The sequence below is a fragment of the Pyricularia grisea genome, chromosome VII, assembly GCF_004355905.1.
Source record: "Pyricularia grisea strain NI907 chromosome VII, whole genome shotgun sequence".
In the NCBI taxonomy this organism is placed as follows: Eukaryota; Fungi; Ascomycota; class Sordariomycetes; order Magnaporthales; family Pyriculariaceae; genus Pyricularia; species Pyricularia grisea.
The window spans coordinates 3,331,569-3,354,247 of record NC_044975.1 but is presented as its reverse complement, the minus strand read 5'-3'; the positions used below and the strand labels follow the sequence as shown (position 1 = coordinate 3,354,247).

The window sequence follows — 22,679 nt, the reverse complement described above, 5'->3', positions numbered from 1 at the left end:
ATTGTTGCAATTATGCTTTTTAAAAGTTGTGGTTGCATACAGCACGTTATCTGTGGGCAGGGTGACAATGAAGGTTTTGTTCCTGAAAAGAATCGAGCGGGCTCACCGATCCCGCCAACGAGGCGTTGCGACAGAACCGGTTGTGGCTCTTCTGCTATACTATTTTGGGACATCTTCGGGCCCCGCGGTACCGGATCGACCCGCTCGCATATCCTGGTCAGTTGTTTGACAAGCTGTCTGGGATGCATGTAAGCCCTCCCTCTATCATGCCCGCATGGATTGCTAGGTCTAGGTGCTCTCCGCCTTACATGCTGTATGTCTGGGAAAGGACAAGGACGAGTCAGCTAGGCGGTTGTTTGGCCTGCCGAGAATAATCGACTGGACATGTTGTCCGCTGCCATTCAATGCGCACCCGTCGAAAAGAACTTTCTTTTTCCCCTGGACGTCTTGTGATAAGTAGTTCAGCTGGGGAAACCGACGCAAGCTCCAAAATAATTGCATCACTCTTACCTAAATTTCCTGTTAGGGTTGGGTGCATACAGGTCCATTATATTCTAGAACAAGCCGTTGGTTTGGTTCATCCTAAAACCGGACGACTGACATCCCGTTTTAGGAGGACTTGTATCCTTTTTTTTTTTGTTTCTTTTTTTGCGCTGCATTTTGCAGCCCGTGCTGGCAGCGGCAATGGATCATCACTTGTTCAAAAATGACAAAACTAAGCCCTACATCATGCTGGAAGACACGGCGAAACCAGCAAAATTTGCCGAGGCATACATGAGGAGAGGTGAAGATGGAGGCGACGGACCGCAGGGAAACTGGGACAGCAGCCAGCAGCAAAGACCACGTCATATCGAGTATGGACAACAGTCATCGAGAGAGATCAGCAGCCCAGAGCCACCGGATGGATTCAAGGGATTTCCGGCGAAAAGGCCGTCACTGAAAAAGGCCGTGGCAAGCATGCTGCTCCGGTGGCTCATCGTTCTGGTACTAATTGCAGGAATCTATGCCGTTCTATATACCTTTTCCAGCGAGCCGGTGCTTAGCAAGAGGAGGAAGCGAGTGTTTAACGCCCTCATCACCGGCTTCTCCATCGGACTCGCCCTAATGGTGGTTAGTTTCATGAACAGGATCGTCGGCGACCTGCGCTGGCTTATTCTGAGCCGACGATCCTTTTCACACGGCAAGGTCGAGGCTATTCTGCACGCGCACAGCCTGACGCGCATCGCGAAGCTGATCATGAGCTCCAAACGGATGGGAGTCTTGGCCGTCGCATCACTCTGGCTATTCATCGCGCTGGCTGCTCAGGTGGCACTCGCCTCAATCGGTCTTTGCTTTTCGATGGAGAACGCGGAGGACAAGGCTCTATTGGTCTCCGGGAAGGTCTTGATTCGCAACATGACTGCCATATCAACCACGACTTCGTCGGACTCGACCTCGCCTGCGGTCCTGAAAAAGGCTCGACAGTACACTGCCAACAGCTTTGGCGTCTTTGCACAAGTGTTCACCGTCGCCGGGCCTGAAAAAAAGCCCGAGCGGGGGGATCTTTACTATGCGGACAATGTGAGTGAGTGCCTTAGTCGACGAGGAAGTATTCAAAAAATGTGAATATTGATGTAAACCACCAATAGCCACTTTACTTTTGCGACCCGAACATGGAACAATCGAACTGCTCCTACGTTTTCCACGAGGCCAACCCCAACACCATCAACAACAACGATCGGTTGCCAGTCACGGCCGTCACGGATCGATCCATCGAGGTCAACACCCAATGCCGCGCGTTCCCCGTCATTGAAAACGGTAACGGCACCCAGTCAAATATAACCATTCAACTACCCGACAACCAAAAGGCGATTGTCAGCCTGCCGGTCCGAGGTGGTCTCGATCAAAACACTTATATGTTCGACAGCCGGGTGGAATGCGGGCCGCGGTGCGCAATAGTTACAATGTTTGAAGCGGCGTACCCGGATGCGTGGTGGTATAACTGTACTGTTTCCGTGGGTGACGTCGAGGGTGCCACCCGGTCCGAGGAGATGGTGGGTGATGAGCTGGCTAGGATGGCTGCTGCAGGTATCTCCCTGCAGGGGTTCGCCTCGGTGTCTGCTGATGCACCTTCGGGCGCTCAGAGCAAGGAGACCGAGGTAGTGGTCCAGTCACAGGTTTACCCTTCAGAGAACTTGTACGGTACGCCATTCGGCGGTGAGGTCAATTCCTTGGCTGCCACTATTTCGAGGTTCGCCACCGGAGTCATTGCCATCGCTGCTGAGAACAACGATGAAATCGTCGTTTCGGGGATGATGCCCGAGATTGGGAACAAGCTCAAGATGGAGCACTGGCCCATCATCCATGTGATCCTGATTGCCACAGCGACCGGTTTGCTTGTGCTTGGTTTGAGTAAGTAGTCTCCCCCTCAAAGTCTTTTTTTCCCCCCCTATTCTAACCATGCATGACGAAAACAGCCGGAGTGTTACTTGCGCACAAGATTGTGATTCCGCAACAGTCGCCCATTGTCGAGGCCCAGGTGCTCAAGTCCATGGTCAAGGCCGCCGTCCACTACACAGAGGCGGGTCTCCAGAAGCAAGCGACAGATTTAAGGAGTGACAGCAGCACGATTGGAAAGAATTCGGCCAAGTCGAGACAAGAAAAGTCCATGTGGATATACAAGGACAAGTATTGTGGCAACGGGATATATGACCTTTACATGGAGGAGGTAACGCCTTTTAACTGAGCTATTGAATTTTTATTCTTTTTGTTGTTGGATAAGACAGACCATGAAATCGGCGAGCAAGCAATCGAGACTCTTTTTTAAAGTAAATTTACTGTGGATTTCGTCCTGTCAATCAACTGCTACGCATCCGACATTATCTACTCACTCACTGCACATACAATCTTGATAGTATAATGATGCCACTGACAACATTTCAATTTAATAAGGTGGCAGTCGCGGTTAATCATCACGTGGAGGCTGTCAAAAAGAAAAGAAAAAAGGTTGACGCAATCGTTGCTGTGCGTTGTCAAAAGCTAACGAGCTGTTAGGGTTAAAGAAGTTTAGAGTAGTTTTGTTTGCGTCACTTTACTGATTGTTGCTCATCAATGCCATGGCAGAAGTAGATTGAATTTAGGCAGTCCACAGGCCGATCTACCCCAAAGCTTAAAATTTCCATGTATGTATGGGTACAAAGTTACTACCAAGCTGCATCCATCCGTATCACAGCAACACAAGATAGTTTTGATACTGTATCAATCTATGTTGCGGGCTCATTACTATTATGATTTTCTCCCTGATGATGGTTGCACTAGAACTAGTCTAGACCCTAAAACCGATTGCGAACAAAGTGTTACCTACTGTACCCTACCTACCCTATGTACCTCGTGTACTACACTTACGAATAGCATGGGGAAAATTAAAATAGTGTGCGTGGAGTAGCTCAGGTTCAAGTTCAACGGTTGGCCGACCAATCATGACCATAGGCAGCCCTACAGTACAGACGAATGCTTGCCTCGGCGGCTGCGTCGGGATTAAGGTTTTCTGGAACGATCGTAATGCCCGTTGACTAGAAGAATAGTCAACTCAGCACTCGGTTTTTTTGCGGTTGGACTCTGTCATCTGTGTCGGAGCTGCATGGTGTTTCCTTCTGTTGCAGCAAAGAACAGCAGAACCGATCCGACATCTCAGGTGGCCTTGCTTTGCGATAGCCGAGGGGCTTTTAGTTCTCCCCGCCTCTTATTCCTTCTCTAACAAATTATTCAGGCCCGTCTCGTCCTCTCACTTCTTTTTTTTGATATATACATATTTTTTTTATTTGATTTCTTTTCGCGGCCGGTCTATGGATTTCGGTTCTCTCGTGGACCGAGCGAGACTATGAGATGCTTTGCTCGCCAAGGCACTAAATTTGGGCTGGGAAGGCGCATACTATGTATAGAAACCGAGAAGGCCGAACTTAACCATGCTTTATTTTTTTTGCTTGAGTTAAGTCCTTTCTATTGCCTGCAGAGGTAAGTACCTACAAACCTACCTACCTTCCTAACTTGCCTTAGTTAATCCCAAGGTTGTTGCGCGCAAAAGAAAAGAACGCTGTTGGGTTTCCGTGGAATTAATTGTGTAGAGGTTTGGTAGTGAAACAAGGATACTCCATGCCACGCCATATTTTTTCTTTTGTACTGCGGGCTAACATGGAGTTTGTCGGTAGGTAGGTAGTTGATTCATTTTCACTCTAGTCGCCATGCTAACCTGCCCGTGGAAGCAGAGTTTCCAAACACTCTATGCCGACGTCCGATCTCATCTCAGCCCAATAAAACAGTTCTCCCCCACCCAGTGTGCCTGTTTTATTTTGGGCGATTCTGCCTCACCCTGACCTGATCCTTGGGAAGAAGACAACGAGAAACCTACCTATCTATCTACCTTAGGCTTTCTAGCTGCCTCTCAAAAACTTTGGCTGCATCTACCGATTGGTGTACCCACTATGGGCAGGGGTTTTTGAACTGCACATGCCTCTGCCTACCTGCCGAGTCACATTACACCTCATAACTACATGCAAACATACATATCTACTTACATGCGCCTTTCCCACTCCCAGTTTCTTCACCGAGAATTTTCTCCATCAGAATCACGAGTGGCTCGGGCCGTTGGAATTTTCTTTTCAACATCTTAAACTTCATACACCTACATACATACATACCTACCTACCTACCTACTTGCACATGATCATATCAGGATAAAAGCAAAAAAAGGAAAAAAAAAAGAGAACACAAAAACAGCCGCAAACATGGAGTTGCCACCAATGATAGACTGCATACGCATCGTCTTCGTGGCCAGCGTTCTCTTTTTCCTCTTTTTGGGCCTCATATATCTCTCCATTCTCAACTGGGCCATGTGTGGAACCCCAGCACACGTTAAAAAGATTACTCAAAAGCACTGGACTAAAGCTCAGGTCAAGGAGAGATACGAGGCGATCAAGGAGAAGCCAATGACCATCAGTTCCATCACCCACAAACTTCCCCCACAACTACAGAGGCGCTATATCATCACAGGCGGCTCCGGTTTGGTTGGCGGCTACCTCGTGCTGTTGTTGATTGCCCGTGGCCAACCCCCAGAGAGCATTCGAATCGTGGATTTTCAAAAGCCGCATCGTAACGACATGGTGGTCGGCCCTGCCGCCGAGGTGGACTTTGTCAAGACCGACATCTCGTCCAAGACTGCCGTCGCCGAGGCCTTCGCGCGGCCCTGGCACCCTTCTGTTAAGCATCTGCCACTTACAGTTTTCCACACCGCCGCCGTCATAGTACCGTCAGACCGATCCGAGTTGGTCTATGGCCTGTGCCAGAAGGTCAACATCCACGGAACCCGCATCTTGGTGGAGGAAGCCCAGGCCGCCGGTGCCGATGTATTTATCGCCACGTCTTCAGGGTCCGTCAGTATAAGGCCTGTAGAGTTCTGGATATCGCCATGGGAACTCCTAACCAAGGGACCTCGGTATCACGCCCAGGTGCTGGACGAGAGCGACTTTTGGAAGCCATTACGGCCGCACCACGAGTACTTTGGAAATTACCCTGCGAGCAAAGCCTTTGCTGAGCGGATAGTGTGTGGTGCCAACTCGGACAAGATGCGAACCGGATGTAAGCAAAGCACTGAAACCCCCCTTACATACTGGCTAATGAATGTAACATCACTGTGTTTGGTGTTGAGATACATGATTCTAAACAAACAAAATAAATACAAACTTCTAGGTATCCGTCCCGCTAATGGAATCTATGGAAACCCAACCGATAACATCATCGGCAGTCCACTAGCCATGGGACTATTCCCATCGTAAGTTCCTTCTCATGTACCCCCTAAACCCCAGGTTTGCTTGCTCACTTGGCATTTATCCGTCCTTCCCATGCTCACACCATGTTCACTTAGATGGACCCCTCAAATCGCTCAATCATATATACACGCCATCAACTGCGCCGTCGCCCACCTCAACATGGAGGCGGCTCTAGACCCGGTCGACTCGGCCTCGCGTCCTCAAGCCGGAAGACCCTTCACGGTCACGGATCCCAACCCGCCCATCACGAATAGAACGCTATGGTCAATGATTTCGACCCTGAGCATCACCATGTTCCGGACCGTGCGTATCCTCTGCCCCGTGCTGATCCTGATGGTCGCCCACGCCATCGAGTGGTACGCGCTACTGCCCTATCGCTATCCTCGCTTCAAGCGCATCATCCCACCCCTGAACAACGACATCAAGCACCTCAAGCCGCCGCTCTTCACCATCACGACGCATCTCATAGCCAACCACCAGGGTGACGCCACCAAGCCCGTAAGCGAGGGCGGCATCGGGTACACGGGGTTGACAACGAGCATGGACGGCATGATCCAGGAGGTTTTGGAGTGGAACCAGGAGCACGAGGGCGTCAGCAGGAGGAACAGACGCAAGTACATCAGCTCAGTGACGTTGGCCGAAGAGATTAGGAAGCTGGGTGAGGCCGCGATGGCGGTGGGTGGTTGAGGTGTTTTTCTTTTTCTTTTTTCTTTTTTGTTGGAGCGAAAAAAACAACAACAGATTGGTTCGTTACAGTCACCATTATCACTCTTTGTTTTCTCTCAATGGAGGTCTTTCTGACCGTTCACCCCCATTCTTTTCTCTCACTTTACCCCCATGTAAATGTAAATAGTTAACTAGGCTGCTTTATTCCCTTTTTATTTTTCTTTTCTTTTCTTCATCTGTTTTGTATAAGAGCGCAAACTTGGGATACATCTCAGTGTACAAACACGTGTATAGAGCTGGAATATGGAAATTCAATGCGGGAGGTATACTGAAGCGGCGCAGTGCCCGTTATTTTCCAGAGCCTTAGTCCCAAACCGTGCAGTTTCTCGGCGAAGAGGGGGCTGCTTTTGCCCGATGTTGTGAAACCAACCAGAAAGTTTTGAGATGAACTACGTGTACGGGCTTCAGGTCTGGGCGCCGCTGCTATGCCCAATTGGTAGAAGAAATAGATCTCGACCATGACGGATTATTCCCAAGCTTTTGATCAAGAAGCGGATGCGATTTAACAAGCTACAAGTTTTTTTTTTTTTTTTTTGAGTTTTCTTTTTTAGTTAAAGAGGGGGAATAGCATCATCCATCGGCCCGTCTTACACAAAAGAAAAAGCTTGGCGAATCAAGTCCAAATGCTTGTTTTTTTCTTGTTGCACACGACATGCATATTTACCCACCCCTCCCTCCTCCCATCGGAGACTTGCGAACCTGGTTACCGAGACCGGAATTAGTGGACATGTCAAGGTGTGTGTGTACGTGCAATGTGTTTTCACAACTCGGCGCAAATACTTCCTTGCAAACCTCCCCCGCATTTACTACTACGTGGGTAGTATACCCCGATGCCTACCTATATGTATGGGTTTGGAAGCATATCGAATGTTGGTATTGGGTGAGCAGCGGCATCCCGCCACTATCTGACGGTAATCGACTGACGGCTCTGGTGTTCAAGTCGTATGACTTTGATGAGGATATTATATCCGAAGCTGCCGAAAACTTGTCTTGACACGATATCAATCACCAACTACACTGGATATAGTTCGATGGCTTTCCATTGTGCCAGTTCAAAACTACCTAGTCGATACTACCCTACCCCTATAGGTAATTATGCATTCCGTTCAAGTTTTCCAACACGTGTGCCTCGCCAAATCCCGCAGTAATCCCAAACTCAAGATTGCTCAGGTGCCAATCAATACAGGGTCATACTTCACCTCAACTCATCAGACAAAAAACCATAAATCAACAATGGACGAGAATTTGGTTGGTCAACCACACTGGAATCCATGTATGATAGCTCTGCAATGGCTACCTCGATTGACCTCATGACCTAAAACTCCTGGATTTTCCGGCTTAGAAACCCTGCCGAGTCTCCCAAGATTTGTCAAAGATCAAAGGGAAAGGAAGGCAGCAAGGGGAACAAAACGTCTGTTGTCTCGGCATGGTCGGAACTCATGGAAATCTGGAAGGACTTTTTTCCAATTGCGATCATGAGTGAATCTTGGCCAGTCCAGTCCATTCCAGATCCCCCCAAGTTGTATGACTTGTAACGTGGTAAAGATGGATCGGGGCGGCCATTGCCCGATGATGCCCTTGTCGTCTGTGTAGAAATAAAATACTCTTTGCCGCTCTCTTTCTCCAGCGGTCCCGACCTGGTGTTCTTGTCCAACTTCACCGACTCAAATAGTGGTTGGACGAAAGACCTCTTCTCTCTTATGCTGGCCTCCAGAAAGACGAGACGATAAGGTCCAAGATCACACATTTCTAGCTCTAGTTTAATTCTCATATTATTAGTCTTGTCTATTCTCACATCAAAATCCCAAACAAAAACAAAATGTCCGGCAACCAAGCCCTCGCAATCAACTCCGCCGTCGGGTCCCACGCCAACACGGCCCTTACGAGCCATGGCAGCGACTGGTATTTCACCGTGACGGCCGTCATGGCGGTTTCCGCCTTGTTGTTCACCGGGGCAGCCGTCAAGAAGCCGCTCTCCCACCGCGTCTTCCACCAAACCTCGGCCCTATTCTGCTTCGTGGGCGCCATAGGCTACTTCAGCATGGCCTCGGGGCTGGGACAGGTGCCCATCCATGCAGAGTTCACGCGCCCAGACAGCTCTTACACCTTTGCCGCCGGCACGCGCGAGATCTTCTACGCCCGCTACGTCGACTGGGCCGTGTCTCTGCCGCTGGTGATCTTGGCGCTGATGATGTCCTCGGGCGTGCCCCTGTCCACGACCTTGACCACCATGATGGCGGCGGAGATCTTCAACGTGTGCTTGTTGATTGGTGCCTTGACGCAGACCACTTATAAGTGGGGATATGTAAGTAGCAGCACGATACTTTTTGATATGTTTTTATCGAGACCATCAAAGTACCCTCAGACTGAAATAAAAACCCCACCACAAAAAAAAAAAAAATAGTTCACCTTCGCAACAATGGCCGAATTGTTCGTATTCTACCAGCTCATCATGCCCGGCCGCAAGTACGCCTCGGCCGTCGGCGGCTCCGTTGGCAGCACCTACCTGACGGCCTCGCTGCTCGTCGTCGTCTGCTGGTTATTCTATCCCATCTCCTGGGGCCTGAGCGAGGGCGGCAACGTCATCCACCCCGACTCTGAGGCCATCTTCTACGGCATCCTCGACATCTTCAGCAGGCCCGCCGTCGGCTTCGTCCTGCTCCTCGGCCACCGCAACACCGACTTTGCCTCCCTGGGCTTCGAGGCCCGCGAGCCCGGTCATGCCAACGAGAAGACTCCCGCCCCGGTTCAGGGGAACAACGGCGCCGTCGAAGCCTAAGTCTTAACTGTGGCAAGGTTGGAAAGCCAAAGTCAATGGTGGGGGCGTCAACGGCGAGGGACTCAGAGAATGAGGAGCACAAGAGGGACTCGAGTCACAACATCTCGATTGCGGACTTTTTCTGGAGCAAACGAGGGGAACCTTGCACTCACCCTTCATGTGCTAGGGGTGCCTTCTTTTTGATTTTTGCATGTTATCTACTGCTTTTGAAATGATACCTACAGGGCAATAAGGCACCCCGGGTGGCAACGTGGAAACGGCCAACATAGTCAGGTACAAAACATCACCCGGTTTTAATTCTAGTCTAAATCTAAACCTTTGATATTTATCAGGTGAAATGTGTGCCTGCTTGATCATTCCCCATTCTTTTCCCCGCACCGTGCTGCCAATTGCCTTTTTGCCGTTAATGAGATGAAGTTAGGCTGATAATGAGAAGGGCCGATTGGAAATGCTTACATAGTAAAGAGGAGCAACAACGGCCAAGCACTCAAGACGAGTTTCATCTGATATCTACGCCGCCTCCCCGTCTACCAAAGACTGCGTTGCTTACCTTGCTCAAGGACCTTTGCTGCAGTCGGGCAAAGGTGTGTCTTTGTTTACACCGATACCGAGACTGTCATACAACATCGGCAGCTCCTATCTCGAGGCATCATGCAGTTACATCTTCATACAAACATACCCCATCCCCTCAGACAAATTGGGTAGACCTTTCAGAGACCACGTTGCCCACTGCATCCCTCACGGCATCCGGCAGCTCATCTTGGGGGATGGTATCGTTTTCGGCGAAAACCTTCCAGGCTGTCTCCCTGGATATCTGGCCCCCAGAATGGCGTGCCCAGATGCGCCGTTCGGCCGGGTTGCCACGGCTGACGAGGAGATGCAAGTGAGTCTCCAGTGTCTGGCCTGCGCGGTGGATGCGGTAAAAGGCCTGCTTGTTGTCGCGCTTGCGCCAGCCCAGCCCCGTCAAGACGAGATAGTTGGCTTGCGGTAGGTCAAGCCCTGTCCCGGCGCGCGAGAGAGGCGCCACCAGTATGTTGGATGTCGCGTTACCCTTTTGTTTAAAGGCGCGGACTACCTCGGCGGCCTCGCTACTGGGCATGCCGCTATGCAGCCAGAGGGGCTTGGGTTTGACACCCGTCGTCCAGGAATCTCGCGTCTTTCGCAGGTATGCAAAGATAAGCAACGCTTCACCTTCAGTAGGGGTAATGATGCACATTTTCTTGGCCCGAAAGTGCTCGTTCGGGATCCGTGTCTTGTCGTCGAGCATCGCATGGATCAGTTTCTTGAGCGTGTCCAATTTGGCGCTGTTGGCAGTAAACTCTTCGACTCTCTCCCAGTACTTTGACTTTTCGATGCTTCCTTTGCAGACTTGCATATACTTGACAATGTCCTTCTCCAAGAAGGAGCAAGCAGCCTTGCCCTTGAAAATCTTGACCGTTTGGGGGAAGAAACTGGCCAATCTTAACCTTTCAAGCACCTCCTCCCCCGAGTCGCTGTCCAAATGTTGACTTATGAGCTGCTCCTCCTCACTACCAGTCTGTTCGGTTGCTAGTGAGCGAGTGGCAGTAGAACATGCCTCGAGAAGTTCTTGAGCGCCACGTAGTACCGGAACCTGATGGATGTTGACGCGCATTGGCTTCAGAGCGAGAATGCGGCCGCGGAACGAGTCGGTCGCCAAGCGGCGTACCATAACCTGGCGGAGGATTTCGTTGAGCTGAACATGGTAGTTGCGTATATCACGGGGAAAGATGCAAAGGCCATCTTTCTGCATCTGTTGTAGTTCGTTGTAACGCGCAATGACAGAATCGAGGGCACTCACCGTGGCTACCTTCATTCGACCTTCACTCCACGAAGGCTGTTCAAGCCGTTCCAGCTGGGGTCGAATATCGGCTGGCGAGTTTTCGATGGGCGTCCCACCGACGAAATAGAAGGGAGGGGGTCCACCTTCGGGGGCTGCCCAGCTCTGAACCGCCTTCAGCCAGCGATCGATAGGCCTACCAGCCTGGGTGTATTGATGGAACTCGTCCATATATACCGCACCTGGCATGATCTTGTGCAATTCCTTGGCTCTAGAGTCGGGGCATACAATGACAAACTTGTTCTGGCTAAAGAGGCCGTTGCGAAAGTCGGGCTCGCTGGCGATTGGGTGCTCCACGGGCTTCCAAGCCAGCGCACGCATGTCGGTGGCCGACAGAGCTCCATCGGCTCCAATAGAAGCGCCAATTAGACGGACTTCAAATACCTTGGGGTCGAGTCTCTGCTTGGTCATCTGGAACATCTGCTCGCTGGTGCTAGCTGGTGCGATAATGACGGTGGGCCCATCGGAAATCAGGTCAGCCAGCTCGCGCGAGAGGGAGTGATAGCAAGGGCACCGGATCATGTACCGCCCCTCTGCTTTGCATGCAGGTCCAGAGAAAGAATGCTTGCCGCGGTTCACGTGAATATCCTCGGCCATGCTCCTCAGAGAAAACATTACTGACTGAATGCCCAACATCTCAATGCTCTTCCCAAGTCCCATCTCGTCGGCGAGGAAGCCACCTCGCAAGCCCTTGCGCAGCAGACACACCATCTGGAACACTGCGGACATTTGATAGTCAAACAGTCCTCCTCTGAATCCATGCAGTTTCTTGACGGGCAAATGACCAGTCTTGGAGGCCTGCATATCGCGGGCCTCGCGGTTTGCGTATTCAACCGGATCGATGCAAAAGAGATCCAAGCATTGCTGCCACGCATCATCGCTTCCATCGTTATTGTAGCTGCCGAGGGTCGCATCAATATTAGTTTCGTCCATGGCAGAATACTCCGCGTCGACCTCTATCCTGTCGGCTGGGCGTGACTTCACTACCACATTGGGAGCGCTAACAGCCATGGGCTTGGTCCTGGGTTTGAGGTTGAGTACGCGGCCGCTCGGAACATTCGATTTGGCGCTGCTGCTTGCCGTCGGCTGGCTCAGCCGAGCCAAAATGCCTGCTATTCCTGTGGCAGATGGGATGTGTAACCTTTTACCCCCACGCGCTACCGATGGATGTCTCGGAGTCGCCTTGGGTGGTGAGCTACTAGCTGACATTGTCCGGGACGAGGCAGAAGTGGATGAAGTGACGCCTTCTGATGATACTGACGTAGTGGATGAACATGGTGACAAAGGAGTTTGACAAAGAGATTTTCGTGACTCGGAAGAGCAGACCAGGTTTGCTTCGACGCGGTTATGTGGTGATATACCGCGACAAAGATGTGAATCCATGTCCTCATCCATCAAGTCAAGAACAGCCTCCTCAGGGGTGCAGCCGTCGGGCCGAGGAATATTCGCTGTTGCAAACTCGTAAATGAGGAAGAAGATGGTTTTGCCATCAGCAGGCCTTGAAGCCTCGTCACGTCGTATATTGTCCACGATGGCAAAAAGATCGATGGGGCTGCAGATGCCAGTCATATCAAGCGAGCCTCGACGTGTCTGGAGGGCCAGGGCATCGTGTATTGAGTAGTAGCCCGCTTCTGCCTTTAACCAGCTGAAAAATTTGGCATCGTCAACTTCGTCTGTCAAAAGACCACTGTCATCTTGGTGAAGAAAATATGACATGGCTTGGCGACACTCGCATGCCTTGGGCCCATTGAAGCGACGGGAATCGCGGGTGCGTACTGCGACAACGTCTAGCCGGGCCAGATCCAGCTGGCAGCTCTCGTTGGAGTGGCTTGTCATTGTGCTTGGTAAAGGGTCTGCCAGGCTGGTCAAAGGTTAATTCTATAATCAGTTCTGATGCTGTAAATTTCTGTTAATGTTGTAGCAAGTCAATCGGGAAAACTTCAGGTGTAAAACACAAACGAGGGCTCGAGGCCCAAGTAGGGGCATTCCTCCATTGGGTTTTTAACAAATACGAGAAGCGCCATCATTGGAGTATAGAAACCAAGAAGGCGTTGGTTCGTTGATTGCCAAAACAAAGCCCATTGTATCTAGCAACACAAAAGCGACTTGAGAGAAGATGAACGGTTTTTGTTTGTTCATTGTCCTGGTAGCAAAGGAGACAAAGATGAAATTTCATTGAAGTCAAAGCTGCGTGGTTGAACGCGTTGGTGTCTTGGTACAGAACCGGGCCCTCTATGCCCCACAACTGAATGATTGTCTGTTCGTGCTTGCCTTTTTAATCGATCTGGGGAAACGTACCGTACCCACTTTATCAAAAGATTCTTCTGTCATCATCCAATGGCAATTCATTTCAACCCCCGTTTTGGCGCTACCAAAATTTAGATCGAGTGAGCACCACCCCTCTTTGCGCCTGCCTTGTCGCATCTCTCCAGTGTACAACTTTCATTCCAAGGGAGAAAAGAAAGACAGTGACTGGAGTTTCCAACAGGAAAAAAAACCCCCACTGCTATGTTCGACGGGCTCGCCCGGGCCATTCAGGCCTATCGCCCAGGTCGCCCGGAATCTGGCTGGTTTTTTGCCGGCCTGGCATCATCTTTCCCCAACATTGACAACGACCATGAGGGCTCCCTGGCGGAAAAGAATATACCGGCACCCTGCGAACCTGCCGGGGGATCAACCACCGCATCGATACCAGCCTGCAAGGTGTTCCGTGTCCCGCTGCCATCGGGGCCAAGGGGAAATGCAGAGGCGGAGGCTGTACCACTTACGGAAGCTGCCGAGGAAGGAGCGGATCTGCGGAACCAGGTGCTTGTTTTCCAGTACCGGGGAAAGTTTCATGCTGTTGATCATGTGAGCACCATTCAACTGCCGTTTGTTTCAATCCTTTTTTTTCCACTTGAATGTTTCACGCAAAACAGTCCGGAATGTCCACATAAAATTGCCGTTTTTTTCTTGCTGCAAACTGCCATACTGACGTCAGCAAAAGCAATGTCCACATTCTTCCTTCCCTCTATCGCGGGGATCCCCTTTTGACATTGAGGATTTTGGAGTAGTCCTGAGCACGGGCATTGCATGTCCAAAGCACGGGTGGTCGTTTGATTTATTCTCAGGCCAAGGAGACCGTGGGAGCTACAGACTAAAGATTTGGGAGGTCGAGCTAAGAGATACCGATAAGGGGCTAAATTCCACACAAGAAAAGGAAGTATGGGTTCGAAGAAAACAGAGAATTGGGTAAAGAAGAAACAAAGACAAGCCTAGAACAAATGAACTGAACGCTGAACGGGGCCACCTGGTTTTGGGTGACTGAAGCTAAAAATAACACGAAAAAAAAACAAACAAAACTTGAGATCGTACTCAAGATGGCTTCTCTGACATAAAAAGNGGGGGGGGAAAGATAAGAAAACAAAAAAACAAATCCAAGCTAAGCTTCGTTCAAAATCGCAGAAAGACTGTCCATCCGCCAAGGGTCCATCCTGGCGGTTGGCGCCGCCACACAAAGGCGCGGCAGGGGTTCAAGCAGCATGTTGTCCGGCGTGGTCGGCCTCCTGCCGTCGAACCAAAACTCATCGTCCTGCTCCTGCTGCTGCCGCAGCGATCGCAAGTTGACCATGGACCGCGGACCCCTCAACGGCGGCGACTGTGGCGACGGCGGCACGGGCAGGTTGCAGCCATCCCCCAAGGTGTATGCTGCTAGGAGCAGTGCGCGAAGATCGGGCTGCTGCTGACCGTGCTCCCCGTCCTCATCTTGTTCCCGGCTGCCGTCGCCGGGAAATGCAAACGCCGGCACGTGCAACGATGTCTGGGTGGTGCTGTTTGCTGCCGCAGACAATGGCAGGTGGAACTTTGGACGGCTGATGCGTTTGTATGCCCGACGCCCTTGAGATGATGCCCTCTGTGGTGGCGGCGGCGATGATTCAGGAACCGGGACAGGAGGCGGGACCGAGGGCACGAAAAGGCACGGGGTTTGTGATTCATGCAAGGGTGAACCTGGTGATCGTGCCACGGGGCGAGAAAAATTTATTTTTGTGGGAGTTGACGGGGGTCTCCCACGGCTTGGTACGCAAATATTTGTCGGTTGGCTCTCCGCCAGTGTTTCGCATGTCGTCGGACTTTGTCGGGGAGGCAATGCGCGCTCTCTGTCTAGAAGCGGTGCCGACGATATGCGCTTGCCAAAGGTGGTCCCAGAATTGCTGACACAGCCATCGGCTGGTGCTTGTGCCTTTGAAGCAGGCGAGTTCGTCGCATGGTGCAGGCGCAAATGGGTGTAGTGATCGTTGTTGTATCCCCTGTGGTAGTTGTTGTGGTCGGCGGCCGGGCGGCGAGAGCGAGATACGAGTAGGGACGGCGATGGGTTGCTGACGTGTCTTGATCCAAATTCGAACTTGGGCGAGCTAGGTTTTTGGAAAATGTCGAGTGCCTTGGCAACGGCCACGTTTCCTTCGGTCGTGTTATTCAGGTCGGCCAACAGGCGGTGCACGTCATGGTCGTTTAGGCCGTGGACGAGCTCTAGGAGTGAATCAACAGAGGACCTTGATCGGTGCCGCCGGGCTGCAGTAGGCGGCATTTTGTTTTGATTGTTTGTTGTATTATTTACTTATGGGGCGTTTTTTTTTTTCTTGTTATATGTTTTTTTTGTTTGTTTAAACTCTTGAAGGACTGATGCAAAAGATGACTACCGGTAAAACAAAAGTCCAAGAGACGCAATAGACAAGTTTATCAACGAAAGGGGAGACCATGGGGAAAAAATAGGTGCTGGAGATCCTGATCTAAATTCGAAACCCAGGACTCCTTTAGTCCCACTGGGAGTGGAGCGAGCTGAAGGATCCATCCCCCTAATCCAGGGGCGCGGAGCTATTATTGGCGTATGTTTCTTCGTTGCATCATCACGGCTTAGTTTCTAAGTAAGTCTCGGATTTCTTTTTTATTTGTCGATTCCTCTACTGTAGAATTCCCAATTGATCTAACGTCCACTTGTTTTCTAGGAGCATAATTTCCAGACGGCGTTTCTCGAATTTCCAGCTCATGACGACAAGGAGCCTCCCGAAGGTTGGCGTTTGTTGCAATCGGCAACCGGGATGAAACGAGATGAAAGGGTGGACGCCCCCCGGACCCAGGAAATGCGTTGTTGGGTTTCTGACCTGCTCAAACAAACACCCGAAGCACATCTAATCCAAATTTCCTTGAAATAATTGACCCAACGAATGATAACTGACAGCTACGCCAGGGAATCTTTAAATTAAAGCGGAAGAAGAAAGTTTAATAAGCAATCATTATACGTGAAGAAGGCGGCGACCATAAATCTGGGAGAGCTGACGAAGTGGAGCCACCTATTACAGCTAGCCAGTTCTGTAGCAAGGCTAAGCTTCTTTGGCTGTAGAGAGACAACGGAGATTCCGTTTTGGGTCTTTTGTTTTTCTTCTTCTTGTTCTTCTTCTTCTTTTGTTCTTGTTATCTACATATAAGCGCCGCGAGAGGCTGTTATAAGCAGGAAGAGGTGGTAAAATGAAACCACGGGCTGCGGCAGTACCTTGATGTGTCGTGACGCCGCACCTAACCCGACGACGGGTTCTGCTACTTAAAATATCCTCCTTTAACTAATCAATGACTAGGATTTATGGAGGGAGAAAAAAGTCAGTTGTGATGGATACGAATGGGAGTGGATGACATTTCGGAAATTTTAGCACGGCTAATTTGGTGATGGCACTCATTGTTTCGTTCCTGGACTGTTCTGAATTGCCACAGTTACGAAGTATTTACATAGGTAAATACCAAACAAACCTTTATCCAATCGACTCGGTCAAGATATCAATGGCACAGACAGTGACAAAATAACATTCTCAGTTAATTTATATTGGGCGACACTGTCAACTACAGTAGTCCACTTTGGGTTGTTCATTGACAGCAAACTGGCAGTTGGCAGTTGGCTCGTGAGTACACCTGTCATCTAAAAGGCCGACAACCGACCGCGACAACTGACAGCCAAAACAGCCTATAACTGGTCATGCCGCTTCCCGACGGCGTGGGAATTGTTAGTGTATCATTTCTTAGATGAAAAACGTGGTGCAAAATTCTAAAGCCGTGCTATCCACGCCACTGGTACAATATCGTTGCAGGGGCTAATCAACGACGTAGTATTATTCACGTGGATCGCGGCAGTAAAATAAACTTGTTACCTCCAGCCAAAGCCAGGCAGCGGGCGATTTAGCAACCTCTTGGCTTTGATTGATCATCATACGGATGTCGGCAATCGGTAGTCATAACCCCAGTGTGAAGGTGTATCTTATTATTTTAGTGTGCCAAGATTCTAATTCTAGCATGGTTTGTCTGGTCTCTAGTCGAGTCACAAATGGATGGTGACTAGTCTAGGTCTAATACCCAATGTAGATAGGCAAGCTAGGTATAATGATAGAACTTTCAGTGGGCTTCCCTTCGCAAGCGAGTGGCAAATCCCTAACTAACAAGATTCGAATTGGCCACCGAGAGATCAGATAAACAAACGACTGCACCCAAAAATACACCCAAAGAACTCCTAGTCTAGACCGAATACAGTAAAAACAAAAGGTTGTCAGCATACAGAAGAGTGGTTTCGGAGTCGGAGAAGTCACAGAGTTAAGTACCCATGTAGGAAGCATAACGCGACACAGCGAATCAAGATTCAATTTGTGGATAGAGACGACAACTAGAGCAAAAAAAGAAGCCTTTTTACGTCAATAAACTTATATATACACCATCTGATCAGTTCACGTTACGCGACACGGTACAAGTTTGACATGCCTAGAACAAGAAGATTCGGTGGGCCTGGAGTGCAGATGTCAAGCAAATCAGGGTGACAGACAGACGGTCTGCTCAGAAAATGGGACAAAACCCTGACTGCTTGCAGGGTAGGTCGGACCGGCCCGCTTCGGTTGACTGACTTTCTTCCAATTGACCAATAAATTTATTAGTTATTTCACAGCATATTCGTCTAGTCCCAGACTGCTATAGACGAACCGGGTAATCGGGCCTGTTAATGTGTATATCTACCTACATATAGTACATTGTATCAGCCTTGCAAAACTCGCTTAGATTGAACAACAAAGTTTGCCAAGGTTCGACAAACCATAGAGATATCCATCCACATGTCTCCTGGCTATGGTTACGTACCCGCAATTAAGCTATAATTATAGTCTGCAGTATGTACTGACTCAGTAGTTGCGGACTGCCGCCAACCGACAGCGTGAGCGACTTGACTGCTGAAACATCCGTACGAAGGATGATACGGGATTTGCTCTACTTCGTACTTCTTACTACGTCAAGCAGAATGGAGGCAAATGGCGGCTGCTTAAAAATTGGGCTTTCGCCCGCCCAAGATCTTCCGAGATTTTCCAGGCCATCTGTCGATCACCGAACTGTAGCTGATCTACGGCGAGGTCTCCTCTCAACACCTCTCTCACCATGAATTTCCTCATCCTCCTCTCCCTCCTCGCAACCTTGGTTGCAGCAACGCCGATATCTCAGGAGCTCGCTCAGGTCGAGCCCCGAGGGGCGGCGCTCAAGGCATCGGCAGCGAACCCGAAGCTGATACCCGTCACTGACATGCTGGTCTTTAACGTGTCACTCGAGACCTTTATCGCTCGACGCGATAAACTGGATCCTGCCGCACTGGACTTTTCATCAGACAACTGCACTGACGCGCCCGACAACCCACTGGGATTTCCTTTTACGCCCGGATGCAACAGGCACGACTTTGGGTATCAGAATTTCCAGGCCCAGGGCCGCTTCACGTCGGAGAACAAAAAGAAAATCGATGATAACTTTCAGCAAGAGTATGTGCTTCAACTGTTGGCTTTTCTTTTTCCAACCCAACTAGTTTTTCGTCTCGTCTAATCACATCCAATAACGAACAAAAAAAAACAGTTTGAAGCACCAATGTTCCACTCTCAGCAGTGTTAAACAGACGGTATGCAACGGACTCGCAGATGTCTATCACGCGGCAGTGAGGAAGTTCGGAGGACAAGATGAACTACAGGGAAAGCGGGATGACTCGCTGGAGGCCGAGTATCAGGAGAAGCTTGCGATTTACAAGGCCCTGGAGGCTGAGTATATGAGACTAAAGGCAAGGTCGGCTAGCCGACGAGTGCCCCGATGGGCTGCTGAAGGATGATTATGATGATGATGATGATGACGTATGATGACCCATTTCCTTATTCTACTTTCGAATAGATACCCACAAATTATGTTGTTGGACATTCTGGAAACGCAAACATGAGCGGATTTCTACTCTCGAATTGTCGCGCCTTGTCTTTCACTTTCAGTCTGGTGGCCAGTGAAACTTGAGTGGCCAAGGAGAAATTTACTTGTCACACCACACCGACACGTTAGGGGGGGTGGGGGTAGGTCTCCGGCCATGGTTATTGTGTTTTTGGGCACTTACGTTATATTGGCTTATTTCTGGGTTGTGCCATGTTGGTAGTGGTTGAAGATCACAAGGATTTCATGGCTCAGGTTATATAATGTATAGTCTTGACTTGGAGGGTAGATTTCGGGTTTCGTTCATTGGGCACCGATTTAGCCATGAGTGAGTACTCGGTAATAAAAATTGCGAGTTGAGATTTTGTTCTTCGATTCATATTGATGAATGAAATATTATTAATTTAAAATGTTGCAAAATCATGGTCTAGATGGATGGGTGACAGATCCAATACCTTCCTTCCTTACCTACCTACGACCGACGTGTGGATTGTGAGAGAATGAATGGGGTTTAGAATCAATCAATTTGCCGCTGAACTCTGGGTGTGGGTTTGAGTAGGCTCAAACTCATGCCTTCTGTATTTGAAACACGGTTCACCTTGTGCCGCCGCTTGCGTCGTCCAGACTCTACTTTGAAATTCCTGCCCTACCCTGTACTCCATCCACCCCACTCCAGATCATCCACCCCGGATCCCCAAAGGCTAGTCTAGAATCCATGCAGTTCAACCAGTGCTGGAAATCCATGTCGCTAGTCTCCAATGTGTCCAATCCAATCCTTACTTTGATTCACATATAGTTGAAAATCTTGCCCAGGATCTCTAGCCACTTTGAGTGCATTAAAAGGAACTGCACCAAAAGAGAATTAATTAACTTTTCTCCGGGTGCCAGCCACTACAAGCACTGTACATACGTGGTATAGCCCAAACAAAACAAAAACAAACTACCACAAATAAACGCGCTTCTCATCTCCACCATGCCGCGTGGCAAACTCACGTGGGACGAGGACGCGACATTCCCAATTCACAGCTTTCTGCGCCAGTATTGGGATCCTCAAGGTGCTCACATGGTCGAGGTTCTGTGGGAGGGAATTTGGGACCCATCCGTCATTCGAACTTGGGAGCCTGCATCGCAGGTGCTGCCGGGCAACTCCTCACTTTTAAAGGACTTGAAACGGAGATGTGCGGCCTCAGCCTCAGACCGAACTCGACCGTCATCGCCTCAACCTACCGAGATCGGCCTGGTAGACGCGATGCAACTCTTGCGGTCGCATCGCCAAACTGTCGTCTTCTCAGGTGCCGGCATCTCTGTCTCTGCAGGAAGTAAGTCCACCGTCTTGGACTCTTGGTTGTGCTTTCATGCCCCTGTCTTGCCTTGGTCTTTGTCCTTGATCAAGCCGTTGATAAAAATATAAAAAAAAGTTCCAACCTTTGCCGACTCGCAACTGAAACGGTCTGATTTTCAGGCATCGACAGTCGACCATGACACCTTTCAAATTGACATGACGGACCTCTGGCATCTCACGCAGCAGGCCAAACCTACTCCGTTCCACGCCTTATTGGAAGAACAATCAAGTATTGTACTTCACATCACGCAGAACATAGATTGCCTCGAACGGTCTCTCCCAGCCGCCGAGAGGAAAACCGTCCGACTACACGGGTGCCTCGACACGGTTCGATGCAACATCTGCCCGAGCGATCACAGGTGGCTGCGAACCGACGACGACGCACCCGAGCCCGGCAGTCCATGTACCAAATGCGAGGCAGACGCCAGCCGTCGCAGGGCCAATGGGCAGCGCGTGCGCAACGTCAAGTCTCGCGTCGAGGCCGACGTGCGCCGGTACGACGAGACCGCCAAGGAGATCCCTGACATCAGCCACATTGCCCGTGGCGGCGGAGGGCTGAAGAATTTCGATAGCATCTTGGTCGTCGGCACGGCTGCCACCATCCCCAACGTGCAAGCCATGATCGCAAAACTGTCGCACGCGGTGCATGAGAGGGGCGATGGAGGAGTGGTGATTTGGGTCGGGCCCAAGGCCCCATCGTCAAGCCGTGCGACGCGTCTTGGTTTGGATTACTGGTTATGTGTCGAGGCGGATAGGTTTGCGGAAGAGTATGGCCGTATAGGTCGTCGCTAGAAGCCCTTGAGGGCTAAGTGATGGTCTGTTGTCTGATAGCAAAATCCTCATATAAGCAGTCATGAGCTCACTTATGAATACTGCTATTTAATGTCACGAGAATCCCGCCTGCCATCCCAGGCTCGTACGTCTCAAGGTAGATAAAGTAGAAAGGCTCACTTTACATCACAGTCCCGGCCTAGTGTCTGCGTGGGCTTTGATTGTGAGTATGAAGTAGCAGGCAATTTGGGGAAGAAGTTAGCTACATGGTTAGATAGTCTATAAAGTGGCAAATACAGCGATGAAGTTATGCTTGCAATTTGTATATCTTTCCCAAGACTATACGTACTGCCGCAAATTGCCAACTGACTAGGCTATACTCTTAAGCTAACAGCGGTCCTGATATTGTTGTCAGGAATTTCATTCAAGTGTGTAGTCCACCAACGTCCCCAGGTCTAGTAAGAGGTCACACGCCATTCCTCCACCGCCTACCGCCCTCAAAACTGCCCACAGCAGCCCAAGCCCATGCTCAAAACTACCGGGCTCCGCCAGCTGACATCCCAACAAGTGAGCCGGAATCTATAAATCCAGGGCTAGAACACGATTTGGTCAAAATGCCACTCGTGAAGTTCGACTGCCATGACAGTCTGAAAAGGCAGCAATATCAAGCCAAACCCAGAGTAAATCCGCAGCCGCCCACTCAGGGGAGCGCTCCGATTGTGCATTCATGCAAACTGAATGAGCGCCCAGAGGTGTAGAACCACCATGATGAGCCACATGCTCCACGGTGGTCTGAGACAGATGGCGTTGGCCACAACCGCCGCAGACAAGACCAGCGGGACAACCAGTGCAAACCCCCCAAAAAGCCTTGCGAAGACGGCATTGGCAGCACCCGAGCTCCGCAGGGCGCTCAGTATGCTTTGCAATTGAACGATGGCAAAGAAAAACATGGAAAGATGGCCAAAGATTGCCGGTTCGCCAGACCCAAAGATGACCATCGGGGTCAGGAGGCGGTGATGGCCCAGCAGGGTGACGTACAGCAGCAGCTAGGTGACGAGTAGTGCGACGCGTGAGTACTGCGAGGCGCAGATTGCACCGAGCAGGCTGGACATGAACGTCAGCGAGACTCCAGGGTCCTGCAGCTCGGGAGGCGGATCTTGTGAGAGGGGG

At 50.3% G+C, this 22,679-nt stretch overlaps 11 protein-coding genes across 11 annotated transcripts; 9 read left to right on the top strand and 2 right to left on the bottom strand.

Moving 5' to 3' along the window:
- Positions 1 to 684: 684 nt before the first annotated feature.
- On the top strand, positions 685 to 2,725 carry PgNI_10981 (uncharacterized protein; the record flags this gene model as incomplete). The annotated part of the gene is made up of 3 exons (XM_031130955.1): positions 685 to 1,560; positions 1,629 to 2,391; positions 2,457 to 2,725. The coding sequence occupies 3 exons, from the start codon at positions 685 to 687 to the stop codon at positions 2,723 to 2,725; spliced, it is 1,908 nt and encodes a 635-aa protein (XP_030979811.1).
- Positions 2,726 to 3,840: 1,115 nt separating this feature from the next.
- On the top strand, positions 3,841 to 4,396 carry PgNI_10980 (uncharacterized protein). The gene is made up of 2 exons (XM_031130954.1): positions 3,841 to 3,993; positions 4,245 to 4,396. The coding sequence occupies exons 1-2, from the start codon at positions 3,860 to 3,862 to the stop codon at positions 4,291 to 4,293; spliced, it is 183 nt and encodes a 60-aa protein (XP_030979812.1). The 5' UTR covers positions 3,841 to 3,859; the 3' UTR covers positions 4,294 to 4,396.
- A 311-nt stretch (positions 4,397 to 4,707) lies between these two features.
- On the top strand, positions 4,708 to 6,789 carry PgNI_10979 (uncharacterized protein). Its single transcript, XM_031130953.1, has 3 exons — positions 4,708 to 5,613; positions 5,725 to 5,806; positions 5,900 to 6,789. The coding sequence occupies exons 1-3, from the start codon at positions 4,764 to 4,766 to the stop codon at positions 6,489 to 6,491; spliced, it is 1,524 nt and encodes a 507-aa protein (XP_030980137.1). The 5' UTR covers positions 4,708 to 4,763; the 3' UTR covers positions 6,492 to 6,789.
- A 468-nt stretch (positions 6,790 to 7,257) lies between these two features.
- On the top strand, positions 7,258 to 8,065 carry PgNI_10978 (uncharacterized protein; the record flags this gene model as incomplete). Its single annotated transcript, XM_031130952.1, has 2 exons — positions 7,258 to 7,265; positions 7,873 to 8,065. The coding sequence occupies 2 exons, from the start codon at positions 7,258 to 7,260 to the stop codon at positions 8,063 to 8,065; spliced, it is 201 nt and encodes a 66-aa protein (XP_030980141.1).
- A 9-nt stretch (positions 8,066 to 8,074) lies between these two features.
- On the top strand, positions 8,075 to 10,143 carry PgNI_10977 (uncharacterized protein). Its single transcript, XM_031130951.1, has 2 exons — positions 8,075 to 8,835; positions 8,935 to 10,143. Exons 1-2 carry the CDS (start codon positions 8,350 to 8,352, stop codon positions 9,307 to 9,309), a joined length of 861 nt encoding a protein of 286 aa, XP_030980152.1. The 5' UTR covers positions 8,075 to 8,349; the 3' UTR covers positions 9,310 to 10,143.
- On the bottom strand, positions 9,998 to 13,003 carry PgNI_10976 (uncharacterized protein; the record flags this gene model as incomplete). The annotated part of the gene is made up of 1 exon (XM_031130950.1): positions 9,998 to 13,003. One exon carries the CDS (start codon positions 13,001 to 13,003, stop codon positions 9,998 to 10,000), a length of 3,006 nt encoding a protein of 1,001 aa, XP_030980151.1.
- Positions 13,004 to 13,622: 619 nt separating this feature from the next.
- PgNI_10975 (uncharacterized protein) lies at positions 13,623 to 14,402 on the top strand (the record flags this gene model as incomplete). Its single annotated transcript, XM_031130949.1, has 2 exons — positions 13,623 to 14,017; positions 14,148 to 14,402. The coding sequence occupies exons 1-2, from the start codon at positions 13,676 to 13,678 to the stop codon at positions 14,400 to 14,402; spliced, it is 597 nt and encodes a 198-aa protein (XP_030980111.1). The 5' UTR covers positions 13,623 to 13,675.
- A 186-nt stretch (positions 14,403 to 14,588) lies between these two features.
- On the bottom strand, positions 14,589 to 15,731 carry PgNI_10974 (uncharacterized protein; the record flags this gene model as incomplete). Its single annotated transcript, XM_031130948.1, has 1 exon — positions 14,589 to 15,731. The coding sequence occupies one exon, from the start codon at positions 15,729 to 15,731 to the stop codon at positions 14,589 to 14,591; it is 1,143 nt and encodes a 380-aa protein (XP_030980153.1).
- Positions 15,732 to 18,601: 2,870 nt separating this feature from the next.
- PgNI_10973 (uncharacterized protein) lies at positions 18,602 to 19,310 on the top strand (the record flags this gene model as incomplete). The annotated part of the gene is made up of 2 exons (XM_031130947.1): positions 18,602 to 18,972; positions 19,064 to 19,310. 2 exons carry the CDS (start codon positions 18,602 to 18,604, stop codon positions 19,308 to 19,310), a joined length of 618 nt encoding a protein of 205 aa, XP_030980105.1.
- Positions 19,311 to 20,369: 1,059 nt separating this feature from the next.
- PgNI_10972 (uncharacterized protein) lies at positions 20,370 to 21,530 on the top strand (the record flags this gene model as incomplete). The annotated part of the gene is made up of 2 exons (XM_031130946.1): positions 20,370 to 20,715; positions 20,815 to 21,530. 2 exons carry the CDS (start codon positions 20,370 to 20,372, stop codon positions 21,528 to 21,530), a joined length of 1,062 nt encoding a protein of 353 aa, XP_030980104.1.
- Positions 21,531 to 22,274: 744 nt separating this feature from the next.
- On the top strand, positions 22,275 to 22,570 carry PgNI_10971 (uncharacterized protein; the record flags this gene model as incomplete). The annotated part of the gene is made up of 2 exons (XM_031130945.1): positions 22,275 to 22,422; positions 22,476 to 22,570. 2 exons carry the CDS (start codon positions 22,275 to 22,277, stop codon positions 22,568 to 22,570), a joined length of 243 nt encoding a protein of 80 aa, XP_030980065.1.
- Between the last annotated feature and the right edge of the window lie 109 nt (positions 22,571 to 22,679).

Coding starts and splice junctions, on each gene's coding strand:
- PgNI_10979 (XM_031130953.1), top strand. CDS start 4,764: ATGGAGTTGCCACCAATGATAGACTGCATACGCATCGTCTTCGTGGCC. Junction 5,614..5,724: donor GGACAAGATGCGAACCGGAT/GTAAGCAAAGCA, acceptor ACAAACTTCTAG/GTATCCGTCCCGCTAATGGA. Junction 5,807..5,899: donor GCCATGGGACTATTCCCATC/GTAAGTTCCTTC, acceptor ATGTTCACTTAG/ATGGACCCCTCAAATCGCTC.
- PgNI_10977 (XM_031130951.1), top strand. CDS start 8,350: ATGTCCGGCAACCAAGCCCTCGCAATCAACTCCGCCGTCGGGTCCCAC. Junction 8,836..8,934: donor CCACTTATAAGTGGGGATAT/GTAAGTAGCAGC, acceptor AAAAAAAAATAG/TTCACCTTCGCAACAATGGC.
- PgNI_10980 (XM_031130954.1), top strand. CDS start 3,860: ATGAGATGCTTTGCTCGCCAAGGCACTAAATTTGGGCTGGGAAGGCGC. Junction 3,994..4,244: donor CCTTTCTATTGCCTGCAGAG/GTAAGTACCTAC, acceptor CCGTGGAAGCAG/AGTTTCCAAACACTCTATGC.